The following is a 15,087-nucleotide window of genomic DNA, read 5'->3' as shown; positions in this document are numbered from 1 at the left end:
TCTCATTACAAGAAGCAATTCTGATGAGTATGTCAAGCTCAAAGAACGTTATCAGACGGAAAGGATCATAGCTTTTTATGATCAAAGAAAATATCTTGAAGGAATAGGCAAACTGATGCTCACACTCTCGCCTTGTGTTCGGCAATCGTTTGTTTATTTTCATAATGTCACATGACCGCAATTGGTCATTGAAAATGGTGCTTGCGGTTCCTGTTCCCGCATCCTGAGCTGGGATGAGTGCGAACTTTCGGAAAGCGTACTATTCATCACTTGGTGTACAGGTTGTTGAAGTCAAGCCATCACTTGAAAATGCCCTTCAAGGGGATATCCTTGGTATGTAAGAACTACGCAATTCAGTTCGTAGGTTAACCTGAGTAATCTTCTTTAGATGTCGAGCGCTTAAATAAATTATGCCTTTGGGTCCGCATACCTCATGCATATCGACCTCTGGTGTGGAAGGTTATTTTAGGCACCCTTCCCTTGTCTAAAGATGTCTGGCCATTTGTTGAAGAGCAAAGAGCGGAACAGTATCGAGACCTGAAGGAATGTGTCAAATATCTGGGTGGACGGTATGGGAAGCGCATCAAACATACATCTCATTTGGCGTGTAATATATCTCTAATAATTGCACTTGTTACAGTGACAAAGAGTCAACACCAAATGTCATGGTTGGCATGCTGCTAGTGCAATCCGATACCCGACCACCGCATAAGCTTGCCGAGGTATTTTTACGTCCAAGAGCTTCGCCGCCATCCACCTTTGACGCTTCTCAATTGTTGAAAAAGGGGTTTTCTGCGTCCTCCTTCGGTAATTCGTCTCACCTAAATGGCATTGCAAATACCATGTTAGAAATCTGTGATGGCAATGAAATTGATGCTTTCTGGTTGTTTGATGGCTTCGTTCGGAGATTTCACATTAGCGTCCTGGAAGATATTAATGAGAAGGATGGACATGAGGAGGTGCGTACACACGTTTTCTCCAAGTCCTCTCGTATGGCTTCTGATCTATTCATAACCCAGGAAAGGATCCGGACTGAAATCAGTGTCCTCACAAACCTGCTAAGAACTCAAAATGAACGGCTCCTTGATCACATTCTTTCATTCGGATCGGGGCTTGACCATTACTGTCACAGGCAAGTGTTCAAGCGATCAGTTGGACAGTCTCGGTGCAATAACAACTTTTCAAAATGGAACAGCTGGTTTCGAACGTACTTTACAAGTGTGCTCCCGCCAGATTGTCTAGAGGGGTAATTAGCGGGTACTACCGTTGCTAAACTACCTGATCCTTACACGGAATCTCTGTCTACCTCAACAGAATATGGGATATTCTATTAGGGGGTGCCCCCGCTATTCTTCCCTACCTTGGTTTAAGTCTGCTATTGGCCTGCAAACGTAAAATTGAGACCACGCGGAGCAGTACCGAATTGATGAAACTTCTGCAGCAGGTTAGTCAGAGCAAAAAACCAATAGTTCTAGGATCTGCGTATGTTAATGCAGTATTGTTACCAGCTTGACCGATATGTAGATATGGATGCGGTAGCCAGTACTGCGATTGACTTGTGGGAACGGCCTATATTGGAAGGAATGTCTAAGGAGACAAGGAAGGCACTTGGATACAACTTTTGAGGGAACAAATGCAATGTTTAGGCAGACGAGCAGTGATGAAGCGGTAGTCATAGTGAGGTATATTCGAAGTCTTTGATCGTGTTTGAACGGAGACAGCCGTATCCAGCTAACATCAGCGCTGTTTAGTTTCAGACTTCATCCATTTTGCCCGCGGACGTGCAAAAGCTGACGGTATTGACCTTGCGACCCGCGCACAAATCAAAAGCCGTCTAATAGCGCACTGTTCCCGCCTACTACCATACCCCGGCCAAAATCATCACCATCGCTTTCGTCTTCGCTCTCGCTATCACTCCACGCGTCATTCACATCAACGATGGCCCCGCGCCTTCCGGCCCCGGCATATTTCTGATATCCCATTCCTACTGCGTCATCTTCCACTGTGTACATATTAACACTTGATGCTGATGCGGTTGACTGGGCAATACGATGTAACCATTCAGAATTGTGATAATGAAATTTTTGATGTCGAATTTTTGACAGATACTCGGTGTTAGTTTCCTATGCATTTGATATGTGGGCCAAGGGTTACAGTTACATCGCAACATGAAACAAGGACTGGGCTTACGCAGATGAGATCCAAACACACATCACACATTTTCCGAATCTCAACATTTCTGTCGTAAAGCAGGTCGATGAGGTATGAAACGAGCTCTGCGGGTCATCATGTGTAAGTGATAATTCTTTCTTGCGTTGGTGGTCTTCGCAGAATGCAGAAGGTCTTACGTGTTTTGTTTATCAACATCGTTCTTGTGCTATCTAACAGCAAGAATTGATATGCACAGTAGATGATTTGGAGGATCATTTCGTCATCATCTTCCTTTGCTGAATATGGAGCATGCCAATGGATGCGTATGGTTGAGAAAGACACTCTGTGGTTACTGTGGTGGTGAATTGCAACCCGTCTTACCAATCATTAATTCCATGAGCAATGGCAAGATGCCTGTTCTCGCGACCATTGGCCCAATGTTTTCATCATTAGCCATGGTCCCAAGCAAAATTACGATTTCCAAAGTGACGTCGTCATCCTCTGCCAACCCGCCGCCTGTTCCGCCACCTCCTGCAGCAGAAATCCCGCCGTTCCCGCTTGTGGCCGCTGTAACCGCCGCGATTGATCTTTGGAGTTTCCCAGATATAAAATCGAGGAGATTATACGTTTCTGCTAGTTTTGCAAAGTCAAAATCTGGGATACTGAGGGCAGCCAGTAGGCCAGTAACCTCAACCAAGACTTCATCATGGTTTGCGTTTTTCAAAAGAAGATGCATTATGTCGTCAATGTAGTCCTGTGTCATACCGATATGAAGAGGTTACAACAAGGCGGCCCTTCCGGCGAAATATGCATACTCACCAAAAAGGACATCCTGCCCGAATCCCCACAGCCAGCGACTCCTCGCAGCATCTTTATGAGTAGTGGGTCCTTCGTCTTCATTACCCGCTTCATCAAAAATTTCAAGCTATTGTCCGCCAGTAGGGGTGGTACGGTGCGAGGGTGCATTGATAGGTTAACGCCAAGGGCCATGAGCGCAAGACGTTCGGGAGATTGGGAGGAAGATATGGGTGTTAAAGGTTGGGAGAGAATTAAGCGTAGAAGCTACCAAAACCCAAATTCGGCATTACGCATTGGCTTGACAATCGAAGCCGAGGTTCACAGTGGACATACCAAACTTGCCGCATCTACTCCGGCGAGTCCGACTCGCCCTTTGTCATCCAAGCTCATCATATAGAGGACCTCTAACACCAGTTCTGGGATGTTTTTAGAGGCACCACTTGTGACGGAGGAATGGAGCAGGGCGACGATTTTTGGTAGAAAGTTCTTTCGTAGAAGGAGGGATCTGAAAGCGGCATCATGGCTCAAATTGAATATGAGGCGGAGCGCAAGTTCTTGAACCACCTGAGGCAAGGTTAGGTTGATATTTGTATATCCTGGACGGGAGAAAATACAAAAGGTATAGGTACTAACAGGATGGTCACACGGAATCAGCCGGTCCACTTTAGAGAGAAATTCGTCACCCATCTGGTGTCATAATTGTAAGAAGCAAGCTAGGCAGAGAATTGGACTAGAGAGGCATACCGCAACCAGTTCATTTTTGTTTTCCCGAATCACGCTCAACCGTTTTAAGAAACCGATCACCAAAATCAACAGTTCGGGCGTTTGCCGGTCCAACACGGTGACAAGAAGTTTGATAATACCTCTTTTAACCATTTTGGGCTCGATGGTAAGGTCTTGAGCGAGATTGAATAGGAGGTGAAAGGACACTGATGTACAGTTGGTGAGATGTCAGCGGGGTTAATGACAAAGGGAGCGAATCCCTGATGAAAGTTTACCAAACAACAGCTGATCTTGCTTTTGTAGCATTGCTTGAAACTTGCGATGTTCCTGCTCCGCATCGACTATTAGTGCTTTATCTGTCGGATTCCGCGCACCTATAGAGTTGCTAAATCAGCCCCAAGTAGACTTTATTTGGTAGGTTTTCTATCCTGGACTCACATTTCTCTTCGACGGTCTTCAAATCTCCTACCCACATTTCAAACCTCTTCATTTCCATTTCAATGATTCTCAGGCACATGTCACCGACTTTATGGGTGGTGATAACACCATGGTATTGAAGAAATTGAGAAAAACAGTAGAAGATCGTGATAATGTTCGTATTGAGTACTGTGCTTTTCCTGTTGTCTTCGCGAAGGACACGAGAGAGAGCGCTCATGAGAGCATCTGTATATACGGTATTCAATTTGACTCGGTGAGTACGTTTGTAATGTTTCATAAGACTTTAAAGTGGCGTACCGTTCGTGACAAGGACTTCCAGATTTTCCGGTTGCCTGGCTAATTCCAGTACGTAACGAGTAGACTTCATTTTGTCGGGGATATCCTCGTACAGACCTTCGATGTATTGCTCGACGTTTGCAATTGACGGAGCTTCCAGCTGGTGAAACACAGAGTGAGTTAAATATGAAGTCATTTTACGCTGTCCTACGTATTGTACCGCAGTCACGCACCTCTGGCTCTTCCACCTTTAATGGCTCTTCCTGTTTCTTTTGGTTTTCGAGTTGTCGGCGAAGCCATTCTCTATCAGAAACCATGCCTTCATGAGGAGACTATTAGTTCGCGACAACCGTCAAAGTTATCATTTGTTTGAGATCCTCACCCCCTTCATCGTCACCGCCTTGTCTCTGCTGAAGATAATACAATAATTGTTCCACCTCCCTCGTTTTCGATGGACTAATCAATTTGCATTTGTCTACAACTTCTTGCGCTAGGGCGCTGAGATTCGATCCGGGATGGAGAGCCTTTATTCGAACGCTAAATGTAATAGCATCAATGATCAGAGGAATGATAGGTAGTGTCTGGAAAGAAATAAGGGTGCCGCCTACATTTTCTGCAATGTTTTCCGGTCGTCGACTACGGGTTGACCGTTTTCCCCAAGTATACTGGCCTGCACCGTGTAATGGACAACGATGGCGCTGTCTGTCGGATGGACATCGATATGACCTGGTATAATCTTCCTGATATGAGAGAACATGGAGAAGATGTTATTTAATATACTTTTGCCCCGAGTAGGGTATATATGAAGAGATTTCGCGAGATACTTTTTAAGATGGAACGCTTCTGAATCATCTTGACTTGACATGTCCCGATGGAAATGCTCAGAACTCTTCCTATAACCTAAGACAAGTGCTTGATCCTACAGATCGGTGACACTTGGATTCAGCTGTAAAAAGCATTCTAGCAGAGTGGTAATAATGAGCTTCTGGATGACCAACAGGCTTACGTGATATGCTAAGCCCCGCGATCTCCCTTAAACAAGACTCCACATCTGTGACAACATCCGGCCGTCTCTCGGTAAACATCCCGCGAAAAGCATGGAAATCAGACAATTAGAATACCAGAAAGCTGCTTGTGCGGTTGATATGCCGTAGAACTGTTCAGCTTCAAGAAGAAATACATGCGTAAAGTGCGGGTGGGACGTCCTTCTTCGTAAGCCTGCGCATACGCGTCGCGTCCAGTTCACATGTTAAGGCAGACCACTCCCAACTTGTCATATCTCATCATGCTCCGACCGCCTTCGCCAGACCCATTTATAATACCAGCTTCTAGTTCCAGTTCTAAAAGAAGGAACGATCTAAGTTATGATCTAGGAACCGGCTTTGTTCCCCCCATAGGTCATAAGCCTACCGTACCGCGGAGTCGTGTTCTGCACACGCACATATATCCGTCGTTTGCGCGCAAAGTTCCGATTAGTAGGGTGACCAAAAAGGATGCTGAAAAGTCGTTCAATAACTATTGGGATCGAATAAGAGATCCACAGGCTCTGTGCCTGGCGGATGATGATGGTATGCTACGAAGACATATTTGAAGGTGGGGGTGTGGCTAATGATGACCACCGTAGTCCAGTCGTCAACCTGGATGAAGAACTTTGTAGCACAAACTGTTACCGGCTGCATTCACCTCCGAATCTCGGTCAATTCCTTTACACCGGGCCCGTTTCCTCAACAACACATCATCAACCTCGTAGATACGAAAGATCCATTTGCCCGATGGACATACTCGTGTACGCCGTTCAGCTTTCGGACCTTGGCCAAAAGCGCTGGATGGGATGCTACAGAGAGAGGGGAAGATCTTTTTTTGCAGTTTGGAGGTATGCTCAAGGAACGGATCAATGCTTGTGTCGCGGAGCCAAAAAGGTGAGCTGAATGCGTAGAATTGATACGATATGCACGCAAGAGAAACTCATGCAGTGCATGATACATGAGGTTCACAACCAGGTTGGATACAATAAAGTCGGAACGAATTTCTGTTCTCACATTTTTCGAAACTATACGCGGATACCGGCGTGTCCAGCTGCTGAAGCTGGAATTGAATGCCGTAAAATGGGAGCAGCTGCAGGAAGTTGTGCAAAATGATTTCTTACTCCTCAAGGTGGGTAGACCTTTCGTAAACTGTTACCGGAACACAAGGTTTTTTTTTTTTTTATATAATAACAGAAATCGCCTTGTAGGCACATCATGATCAAGTTACCACTTGCCTCATTCAGACCCTAGAGGTCATTAGCCGTCACGAGCCTAGCATCCTGCTTAATAACACATGCAACTCTGACGAGGTGATAGTGAACCAACCACCTGATTGGATGCAGGCAGTACAGGACTACTTGGGTCCAACCGACAAACACCAAAGCTTATCTGATCCGTCCAGAAAAAAAGCTTTCGTGCTCGCCACCCAGAAGCGATATGATGAACTAGAGGGTACGGATGCCATTCAATCTAAGGGCACGCTGCATCTATTCACGAATAACAAAAATTGTGTAGCTCTCCAGGCCAAGTCCCTGCCCTTATATGTTCATGGGCAAAGGTGGCCACAAGCTTCGCAGGATGACGGTCATGCAACATGGTTCAACACGGGTTCTATTGGCGAGTTCAAGCCAGAAGCCGAGCGGTACATTCTCACTATCTTTCGCAAAGCACGGTCAGCGTACATCCTGACTTTGCATCATCCAACGCGTCCATTTTTCCATTTCACCTCCGAGGACCTCACAGAGTCGCGCTTTGAGACAATGATGCACGGTGTCGATCTTGTGGAGTCGGGAAGCACCAAATCTGATGATTCAGCAAGGAATATCAAAGTGGGCTTCCATCCAGATCAGGGTGTCGGCGGGGTGGTGGCTGTAATTTTTGACGATCTGATCAGTGGGTGCTGTGAAGATTCGGAGCGATATCAGGCACACTTTGAAGTGCATCCGGATAGATATGTTTCCAAAAAGACCCCCGCAAAGCGCGCCACATTGATAATTAACCAGAGGATCCTTCCTGACGAACGGTGGCATCCGCTGCTTAAGATCGGCTTTGGGAAAACTGGAAGGGATCGAGTGGCGGATGATGTACGGGACAAATTGATGAGACTACAGGTGAGCCTGCTCGTTGTGCTGCGAACCCAGCTTTTAAATTATCCGCATGTCTGATCCTGGTATACGATCTCAGACTGATATTGACGTCAAGCTTTCTCGTTTGTACTCAATCCTTGGGAAAGTCCGGGATTGTAGTCCCGAGCTACTATGCTTGACCGCTCAACTCGCATGCACTCTACCAGTTCAGTCGGATAGACCGTTGGATGACAACACAGTACGCGTGACTGGGGAGAAGGCCCATATAGGCAAACGCTTCCCCTCTCCAGAGCGAACGTCTTTCCGTGGCTCCCAGGTTACACCTCCCCGAACCACGTGTAAAGCGCATCCCTCATCCTCGCTTCCTTCCTATCCACATAAAAACCGCGGCTGCCACCTCCGTACCAAAACGACAGCTAATATCAGCGGCCCTCGTGATAAACCGGGGAAAGTAACAACATCGCAAAGTAACATTCCCCAGACTTTTCGGACAATTATTAAAGGTATTGCGGAGAAAGCCGTTACCCCAGGCGATCCCAGCGGGCTGTGCGACTGGTTAGGACCAAGTCCTCCGCCCACGCCCGCAACCCTTGTGCCAGAATTGTATCAAGCAGCTCAAATGGGGTCGTTTAAACATGCACAAGCGTCCGGAAGCTGATAGATTGTTGCATAGGAGACCCATGAAAGCAGCCTCGTTGGTGTGTTTATGTAGCATCATGTATGTCGGCCGACCGCTTCAATTAGAAGCCTTTCACTCTCTTGGCGCGCTTTTTTCTTGGTGCTCCTGGAGATAACGGTGATGAAGATGTGACGCGGGCCAGCCCAATTTGCCTAGGCTCCACAATTGTATCTAACACGTCATGAGTATCATCATCGCTGTGATCGCGGTCGCGCTTTCGTTTCGACCCGCGAACAGGCATTTGAGGCTGTTCAAGATCAGCTCCAATTCTTCCAGATCCAGCAGTTAAGTCTTCCAGGGAGGAGCTACTTCCTTCCAGCGGTTCGGGGAATGCCGCGGCCTCGGCTACCGTAGTATGCTGATTCGCATCATGCTGAACCCGGACGAGGTCACCTTCAAAGGAAAGCAATTCTTCTTTCTCAGTTCTCACGATGTCATGGACATCTTTATCATTACATGATGTGCTTTGCTCTGCTCCGTGAGATAGGTGATTATCATCACGAATACTGGTATCCTTTGAATTGATTGAACTCGCTCCATCGCGTCCGTCACCAGGCCCATGATCATTTTGAAGACGATCGCCTGCTATTAGCAAATTGACCACATCTTCAACGTCTGCGGTATTGCTCTGGTCGGTCCACGTTCCCGCCCGGGCCGATTTCCCGAGAAAGCAGAGCGGTGACGTTCGTCCCGTGGCTCCAAAGAAAAGGTCCAGCGGGATTCCATGACCACGCAGCATTGATATTGAAATCTCACTCAGAGTGTCAGGCGTCAGCCCGAATCGCTGAGGCCAACACAAGCGTGCGTATTCATCGGGGAAAATATACAGAGCACAAACCGCCTTCACCGCCACCAAGGCTGACAGAGAGCAAGGTGAGCTACTATCTGTCGCCGATAGATGGGACGTGCGCGTACCTTGTTGTTCCGATTCTAAGTGATCATGAGATGATGGCAATGACACAAAATGGAATCTTGGCCACCAATGTCGCCGATCTTCCCATACTAAGGCATCCGCCATCGCGTCATGTCGCCTGTAATAAAAATTAGCAACAGCGTCAAAATGAAATGGCTCTTTGAGAACTTTGCTGTACCGGACGCATTGGATATGCTTGACCAACTTGTCCCACATCCATCCATTCCCCTTCTCATAGTCTAGCCTATCCGCGAGTAAATTGATCACTGAAAGAGACGCCTCCACCATTATATGCGAAGAAATCGCTGCATTGGGATCTGTGTGGATGAGATTATGGAATGAGATTTATTGAGGTAATGAATGAGAACCTTGGGTCGTACCTGCTGCCGCTTCGTGGTGACGTATGAGTGGCTCAAGGGCAATTCGCTGATCACAGACTGGATCTAGCTGCATTAACTTGTACGCTAACGGAATCCACTCAGAAGGCATTCTGCAGTTCTTGAGATGCAACTGCAGTAGATAACTTTTCGGGGAAGACGGTCAAAGTTAGTTCACAAAAAAATGCTTCACTTTATCGAAGACGGCAGAGTACCGGTATCCATTCGGATGCTCTGGGTTGTTTTGAATGAACTGAGTCAGTTTCTGGGTTGCTGCGTGGTGGTCGTCAGCCGCAAGAAGAAGCTACAAGACGAGAGTGGGTACACTGGGCCCCCAAACACGTAAAGTCCGGTGTCACAGGAGCCTACCTTAACGTAATAGAAAAGAAACATGTCGCTCGTATTGTCTATGAATAATGATACTTCGAAATGTTGTAATCCCTGAGAATAGAATCGTGATGCAAGGTCGCCCTCTGCCGTAGACGGTGAGCCATAACGTTTAACTGCTATACAAAGGCACCTGCAACCGACCTTGAGCTGTTGAGAGGTCTCCTGTCTTTTCCTCTGAACGATTTTGTGACCACTCGTTCCCGCTCGATTGACTATGGTCCCACTGATTTTCCCATTGGCTACTGCTCCAGTGGGTATCGATGTCACGCTCACTTTGCAATCGGACAGCTTCTCGACGCCAGAGTATATAAGATAGGACTCCTGCATATCCAATTAGGACGGCATTCTCGTTATATGGGTACGTAGATATATATCTGCCGAAATGCATGTGTTAGATCTGTCCTTATTATGCCAGACACACAAGGGTGCTGCGTACCCTTGGAGGCGATTGTACGCTTCCTCGAACATCCCAAAGCGCATGTGATATAGAGTCATTTCGAGAAGTAGCTCTGGGTCCTAGAAGCGATATTCGAATCTATCTCCAAACTCCCTGCGTCAAGGAGAACAGTATTTACCAATTTGGCGTCGATACCGCTCATTTGCGCCAAGAATCTCAGAAGCTTCTTTGCGGCTCTAACTGCTTCGTCCCTTTTATCTTCATCGACTTGCATAAGTATGTGGGGATAGCCGTCACCTTGAAGGAGAAGGCCATTGTGCTCGCCTTCCTCGGCCTCCAGTTGTGCTCTGTAAGGGGCGACAGAGCGAAGCAGCTCTGCCCCAACTTTCCACATGAGCTCAAAGGCTGAAGAAGAACCATTTTCATCTTTACGTCCTTGGATGGAAGGGCGTTCTAACAGGACTTTGGCAGTGTCATAGGCCAATGAATACTGTTCTGCATTCTTTTCTGGGTCTCCTTGCAAGTCAGAAAGAGCAGTTCGCAATATATGGCGAAGGTTATTCAAGTGCTGCTGATAGATTCCAGATGTGCGTGATTTCGGCAGATGGATGGCAAACATTACGCACGATCTAGGTGGACAGTGCTGCCTGAACATTCCAAAATTATGTCCACGTGATGTCTGTTTATATTGGTGATTGTTGATCATACAGTGCATGGACAATGTACCCCAAAAATAATAGCGAGTATCAGGAAAAAACATAACTTAAGATATTAAATCACATCCAAGGCTATAATCTAGTTAGGGTGCATAAACTTCAAGCTAGCACAGCGGAGACTGGAAGCGATGCAAGATCAGTCTTTCTCTCTGTTTCGGCCCATGGCCTTACTGATCCGATAAATCTCGGCCAAATCTTCGTCCAAGCCATCATCATCCAGAAAGATGAGCTGTATAAGGCCGGATTGAAACAAGAAGAATACTCCAAACCCAACCAATGCACAAACATACATCATCCGTGACTCCATCCTTTCAGCCTCCTGTAATTTCCTAAAGTAAAGTGTCTTGAAGAGTCTAGCCTGGCGTGTATGCTCTCTCTTCTCCGCTGCTCGGCCGTAGTGTTCTTGCTCGTGTTTACCAAAATCATATATTGGACGTGACGATCGTTGTGGGCGGCGATAGAGTATCCAATCGTCTGGTTTGATGTGGTCGCGGGATTCATAAGGGCGAACAGTACGTCGAGGACCAGTGCGGTTATGGGTGAATGGGGAGGCTTTTGAGTCGAGCACTTCCATGGTTCGGTCATACTCTCGGCGTTTGAAGTCGTCATTCAGTGTGGAATAAGCTTCGTTGATTTCGATAAACTTTGCGCTCGCCTCTTCATCTCCGGGATTCTTATCCGGGTGGTATCTGCAAAGCGGAGGGTAAGACTTGAATATGAAGCGGATACGGGACATCGACCCGCTCTTCCAAGCTCACCTCATCGACAACTTGTAAAACTGAGCTTTGAGCGCCTTTTTATCGGCACTTGGTGGGACATCTAGTGTTTGGTAATGATTCTTCCGTGCTCCACAAATACGTGAGGAAGATATGAAGCGATTTGAGAAGCATTGTCGGGAGAATGATGGCAGTTGTCTTGTAGGTTTTTGGCTGACGACAAAGAACAGTGGCCGCATTGCTAGGAATGCTGTGACAATAGTGGCAGTAAGTCGCATATATGGACAATGGTTGGAACCGAGAAAAATTGATTTAATGTTCACTTCAAAGCCCCGTCAATACTGTAAAGATCGCACTGTGATATCTGAGTGCCAGGAATGCAATGAACGCTCTCGAGAACTCTGTCATCTTTGAGAAGCAAAGCAATGTTTGGAGGACTTTAAAAGATAACTGCTGTGAGAGTCCTCTAGAACTTTACCATCCGTCAAGGTTGCATTCACCTTCAAGAATGCAGCACGTATTGGTGGAAGAAGAGCGGCATCATATGGATTATGAATAGCCTTGCATGAAAGCCTACTTTTGGCACAGCTTGGCATCTGAATGATGAAAAAGTGGCAAAAGGTCCAGTAACGAAAGACCAACCGGCACTGTTCGACTGTTCGCGGCGCTCGTATTTGCAGACGGTTGGAATGTGTCCCATCAATCCACACTGCATTCGGCGGGTATATACTAAGCCACCTCGTCCTCGAAGAGATGATTGTTGGGCCAGGCACGAACTTTCGCTTTCCTATCCAGCGACCGAGCAAGCAGCTGCAAAAACCTTCGGTTTGCACCGTGGCTGCACCGCCTACCAGCCGTCATCGGTAACTTATTTAGTCCACAATGGGAAGCAACATTTACTCCCAGTCTGCGTATGTCGATTCCGATCTCATTGAAGATGAGGAACTTGCTCCTCCACGACCGCGACGGGACCTTGGGGACTTCAAATACAAATCTGATAAGCGTGCCAGGGCAAGTGGAACTCGACACTACTATTAGTGAGTATTTTGTTTTTCGCGAGAGTACGAAACGCGCACGCTGGAACAAGCGCTAGCGTCGAGGTTGGCTGGGAAGCACCAGAATTACAGTGGAGCCCGCTCCCGGGTCCTATATAGGTAGCTCAAGATCACTTGACTAAACATGATGTTTTCTTGCTCCTCGCTAACAGCAACAAGCAACAATTGCAAGACGTCGCCGAACGTACAGTTCAGTTGGTGCCTATCCGACTTGATCTCGAGGTTGAGGGAGTCAAACTACGAGACCAGTTTACGTGGAACTTGAATGGTAATCTCTCCCATGGATGGCCATGTTTCCTAACGATATGCTCAACGTGTTCTTCTATTTTTTTATTTGTCGTTGTTTCTCTCGCTCGAATTCGTTGGTTGCAATAGAAACATTAATCACCCCAGAGCAATTCGCGCAGCTGCTTGCAGATGATTTTGATACACCATACGCACTGCAATTCGTCCCTCTCATTGCGGAAGAAATTCGGAGACAGGTGCAAAATTATGGTGCAGCGGTGGAAGAGGATCCGACCGCTGATGGGAAGCCCCGAATAAAGGATGATGAAGCGGATGAGACAGATTATGGAGAAATCAGGATTATCATAAAGGTAGCAGCCGAGTTTATCGCGAGCAAGTATTTGGAAGCAGTATCTTGACAATTGGTGTTTCCTATTCCCGTCTCTTGCGAATTCCAGCTTGACCTGCATGTGGGAACATTGCATTTGAGAGATCAATTTGAGTGGCCGGTATTTTCAACCTCGTCTATAACGCCAGAAGAGTTTGCGAAACAATTAGCGGCGGATTTAGGAGTTGGTGGTGAATTTGTTCCAGTGATCGCGCATGCCATACGGGAACAAGTCTGTTTGGCGAGGATGAATTGGGATGATGCCACACCTGCTCCCCCAATGCGTGGACGACCCTTCCGACCAGAGAATATTGAAGATGATTGGGAACCGGAGCTCAGGGAGTTGACCGAGCAGGAGATCGAGCGAATCATGCGAGAGAGAGAGAGGAGCACCCGGTATGCGACAATTGCCTTTCATATCGCCTTGCGTGGTAAAAGCTCGACTAAGTTATCCTTTACACCATTACAGCCGCTTGCGTCGACAAAACAGACAAATGGGTCGAACTGCCGCATCATACCAACGTCATGAAACACCGCCAGTTTATCGCGATCGGAGTACACGATCCGCTCTTACACCCTATAGCAACACAAGGACCTCTCACCGTACCTATCAGCCTGCGATGGATCCTCCTCCTCACCAGCCACCACCCACGCAGCAATACATTACCTACTCTTTCGCTCTTCCTTCCACTCCATCTGTCCGCACCAATGGAAGTCAACCTTTACACCCCGGAACGGCACAATCTGCGATAGAAAATCATGTGCCACCAGCTGTCCCTCTAACGGCGACGTCCGGTACTGTCACTACTTCAGATTCGCTGGGTGCAAGCATTCTTGCACTAGCCACGCCAAGTGTCCCCCCAATCGAGACGCGATTCACACCAGCAGCATATGGCCCTACGCAGAACACTCCACGCAAATCACCCATCAAAGCAAAGCAGAATCAGTTTATTAACGACCATATGTACTTTGCAAAGCAGCTGCAAATGATGCAATGCAACATAGATGAGATAGACAAACAGAAGCGGCAGCTCACTGAAGGCTCTCCGCGGAGAAACTCGACTGGTGAGTTGTTGGTTGCGGGGGGATAAATAAAATACATCTCTACTGGCTCCTGCGTTACCTATTGTATTGCCTATTGATTGTGCGACGGCACTGGCCTTTGTACGACGCAATCTTGGCTTTCAAACGATTCCAACCATATTTTGTCGTTCCGGTAATGTAGATTTCCGCGCAAGCTGGCGTTGTCTCTGGTGCGGACTTTCCGGAATGTACACTCCAACACTACGTAGAGGACCGAAGGGGAAGCACACACTTTGCAACGCATGTGGCATTTGGTTTTCCAAGCACGGTGCCATGCCACAGGAGCGCTTTCAGGAGCACATGCATGCGTAAGTATTTGCCCTGAGCATTGCACATCTGTGCAGCGTCAATTGATAACATAATTATACCCAGATATTGACACATGTTGATGTGAAGAGCATGCTATTCGCTTGGGAAAGGAAGCTTTCGTGCCAGGAAATTTTAATCAACATTGCAAACTTGGCTCACCGATCCCGGCATGTACAAAAGTACTATAACTATAGATACAGTAAATAATTAACGACCAAAGCCTGAAAACTCATGATGGAATTGCTAATGTCCAGCTGCTGATATCTATATTCAATGGTTGAATCTACAAACAAGCAAACTGTATTACTGAAATTATTTGAATTTGGTATCATCACGTGAGT

General features: G+C 47.0%; 6 protein-coding genes across 7 annotated transcripts; 3 read left to right on the top strand and 3 right to left on the bottom strand.

Moving 5' to 3' along the window:
* Positions 1-230: 230 nt before the first annotated feature.
* SPPG_02059 lies at positions 231-2,206 on the top strand. Of its 2 annotated transcripts, none has more exons than XM_016750361.1 (9): positions 231-333; positions 389-569; positions 641-722; positions 786-959; positions 1,020-1,132; positions 1,196-1,246; positions 1,315-1,444; positions 1,509-1,682; positions 1,752-2,206. In XM_016750361.1, the coding sequence occupies exons 1-8, from the start codon at positions 234-236 to the stop codon at positions 1,623-1,625; spliced, it is 948 nt and encodes a 315-aa protein (XP_016611023.1). In that variant the 5' UTR covers positions 231-233; the 3' UTR covers positions 1,626-1,682; positions 1,752-2,206. The 2 variants fall into 2 exon arrangements, with proteins under 2 accessions (XP_016611023.1, XP_016611024.1); XM_016750362.1 differs by having other exon boundaries at positions 1,742-2,206.
* On the bottom strand, positions 1,667-5,543 carry SPPG_02058 (uncharacterized protein). Its single transcript, XM_016750360.1, has 17 exons — positions 5,508-5,543; positions 5,393-5,437; positions 5,211-5,332; positions 4,995-5,126; positions 4,769-4,923; positions 4,620-4,705; positions 4,408-4,546; positions 4,111-4,335; positions 3,948-4,046; positions 3,694-3,878; positions 3,583-3,636; positions 3,283-3,513; positions 2,971-3,213; positions 2,533-2,905; positions 2,349-2,447; positions 2,191-2,276; positions 1,667-2,123 (listed from the first exon to the last, which is right to left on the bottom strand). Exons 3-17 carry the CDS (start codon positions 5,249-5,251, stop codon positions 1,824-1,826), a joined length of 2,448 nt encoding a protein of 815 aa, XP_016611022.1. The 5' UTR covers positions 5,252-5,332; positions 5,393-5,437; positions 5,508-5,543; the 3' UTR covers positions 1,667-1,823.
* Positions 5,544-5,622: 79 nt separating this feature from the next.
* SPPG_02057 (uncharacterized protein) lies at positions 5,623-8,825 on the top strand. The gene is made up of 6 exons (XM_016750359.1): positions 5,623-5,954; positions 6,011-6,305; positions 6,375-6,540; positions 6,620-6,863; positions 6,927-7,522; positions 7,596-8,825. The coding sequence occupies exons 1-6, from the start codon at positions 5,633-5,635 to the stop codon at positions 8,154-8,156; spliced, it is 2,184 nt and encodes a 727-aa protein (XP_016611021.1). The 5' UTR covers positions 5,623-5,632; the 3' UTR covers positions 8,157-8,825.
* SPPG_02056 (uncharacterized protein) lies at positions 6,567-10,873 on the bottom strand (the record flags this gene model as incomplete). Its single annotated transcript, XM_016750358.1, has 9 exons — positions 6,567-9,035; positions 9,093-9,208; positions 9,269-9,407; positions 9,471-9,613; positions 9,683-9,771; positions 9,837-9,940; positions 9,999-10,231; positions 10,294-10,373; positions 10,433-10,873. The coding sequence occupies 9 exons, from the start codon at positions 10,871-10,873 to the stop codon at positions 8,239-8,241; spliced, it is 2,142 nt and encodes a 713-aa protein (XP_016611020.1). The 3' UTR covers positions 6,567-8,238.
* A 125-nt stretch (positions 10,874-10,998) lies between these two features.
* SPPG_02055 (uncharacterized protein) lies at positions 10,999-12,007 on the bottom strand. The gene is made up of 2 exons (XM_016750357.1): positions 11,729-12,007; positions 10,999-11,659 (listed from the first exon to the last, which is right to left on the bottom strand). The coding sequence occupies exons 1-2, from the start codon at positions 11,962-11,964 to the stop codon at positions 11,107-11,109; spliced, it is 789 nt and encodes a 262-aa protein (XP_016611019.1). The 5' UTR covers positions 11,965-12,007; the 3' UTR covers positions 10,999-11,106.
* Positions 12,008-12,446: 439 nt separating this feature from the next.
* Positions 12,447-15,048, top strand: SPPG_02054 (uncharacterized protein). Its single transcript, XM_016750356.1, has 7 exons — positions 12,447-12,723; positions 12,894-13,009; positions 13,117-13,337; positions 13,425-13,750; positions 13,824-14,419; positions 14,580-14,745; positions 14,810-15,048. Exons 1-7 carry the CDS (start codon positions 12,569-12,571, stop codon positions 14,814-14,816), a joined length of 1,587 nt encoding a protein of 528 aa, XP_016611018.1. The 5' UTR covers positions 12,447-12,568; the 3' UTR covers positions 14,817-15,048.
* Positions 15,049-15,087: the final 39 nt, after the last annotated feature.

The sequence above is a fragment of the Spizellomyces punctatus genome (assembly GCF_000182565.1).
Source record: "Spizellomyces punctatus DAOM BR117 chromosome Unknown supercont1.3, whole genome shotgun sequence".
Taxonomy (NCBI): domain Eukaryota; kingdom Fungi; phylum Chytridiomycota; class Chytridiomycetes; order Spizellomycetales; family Spizellomycetaceae; genus Spizellomyces; species Spizellomyces punctatus.
Note: the sequence above shows the minus strand (reverse complement) of the source record. Positions and strands in the feature narration are given on the sequence as shown.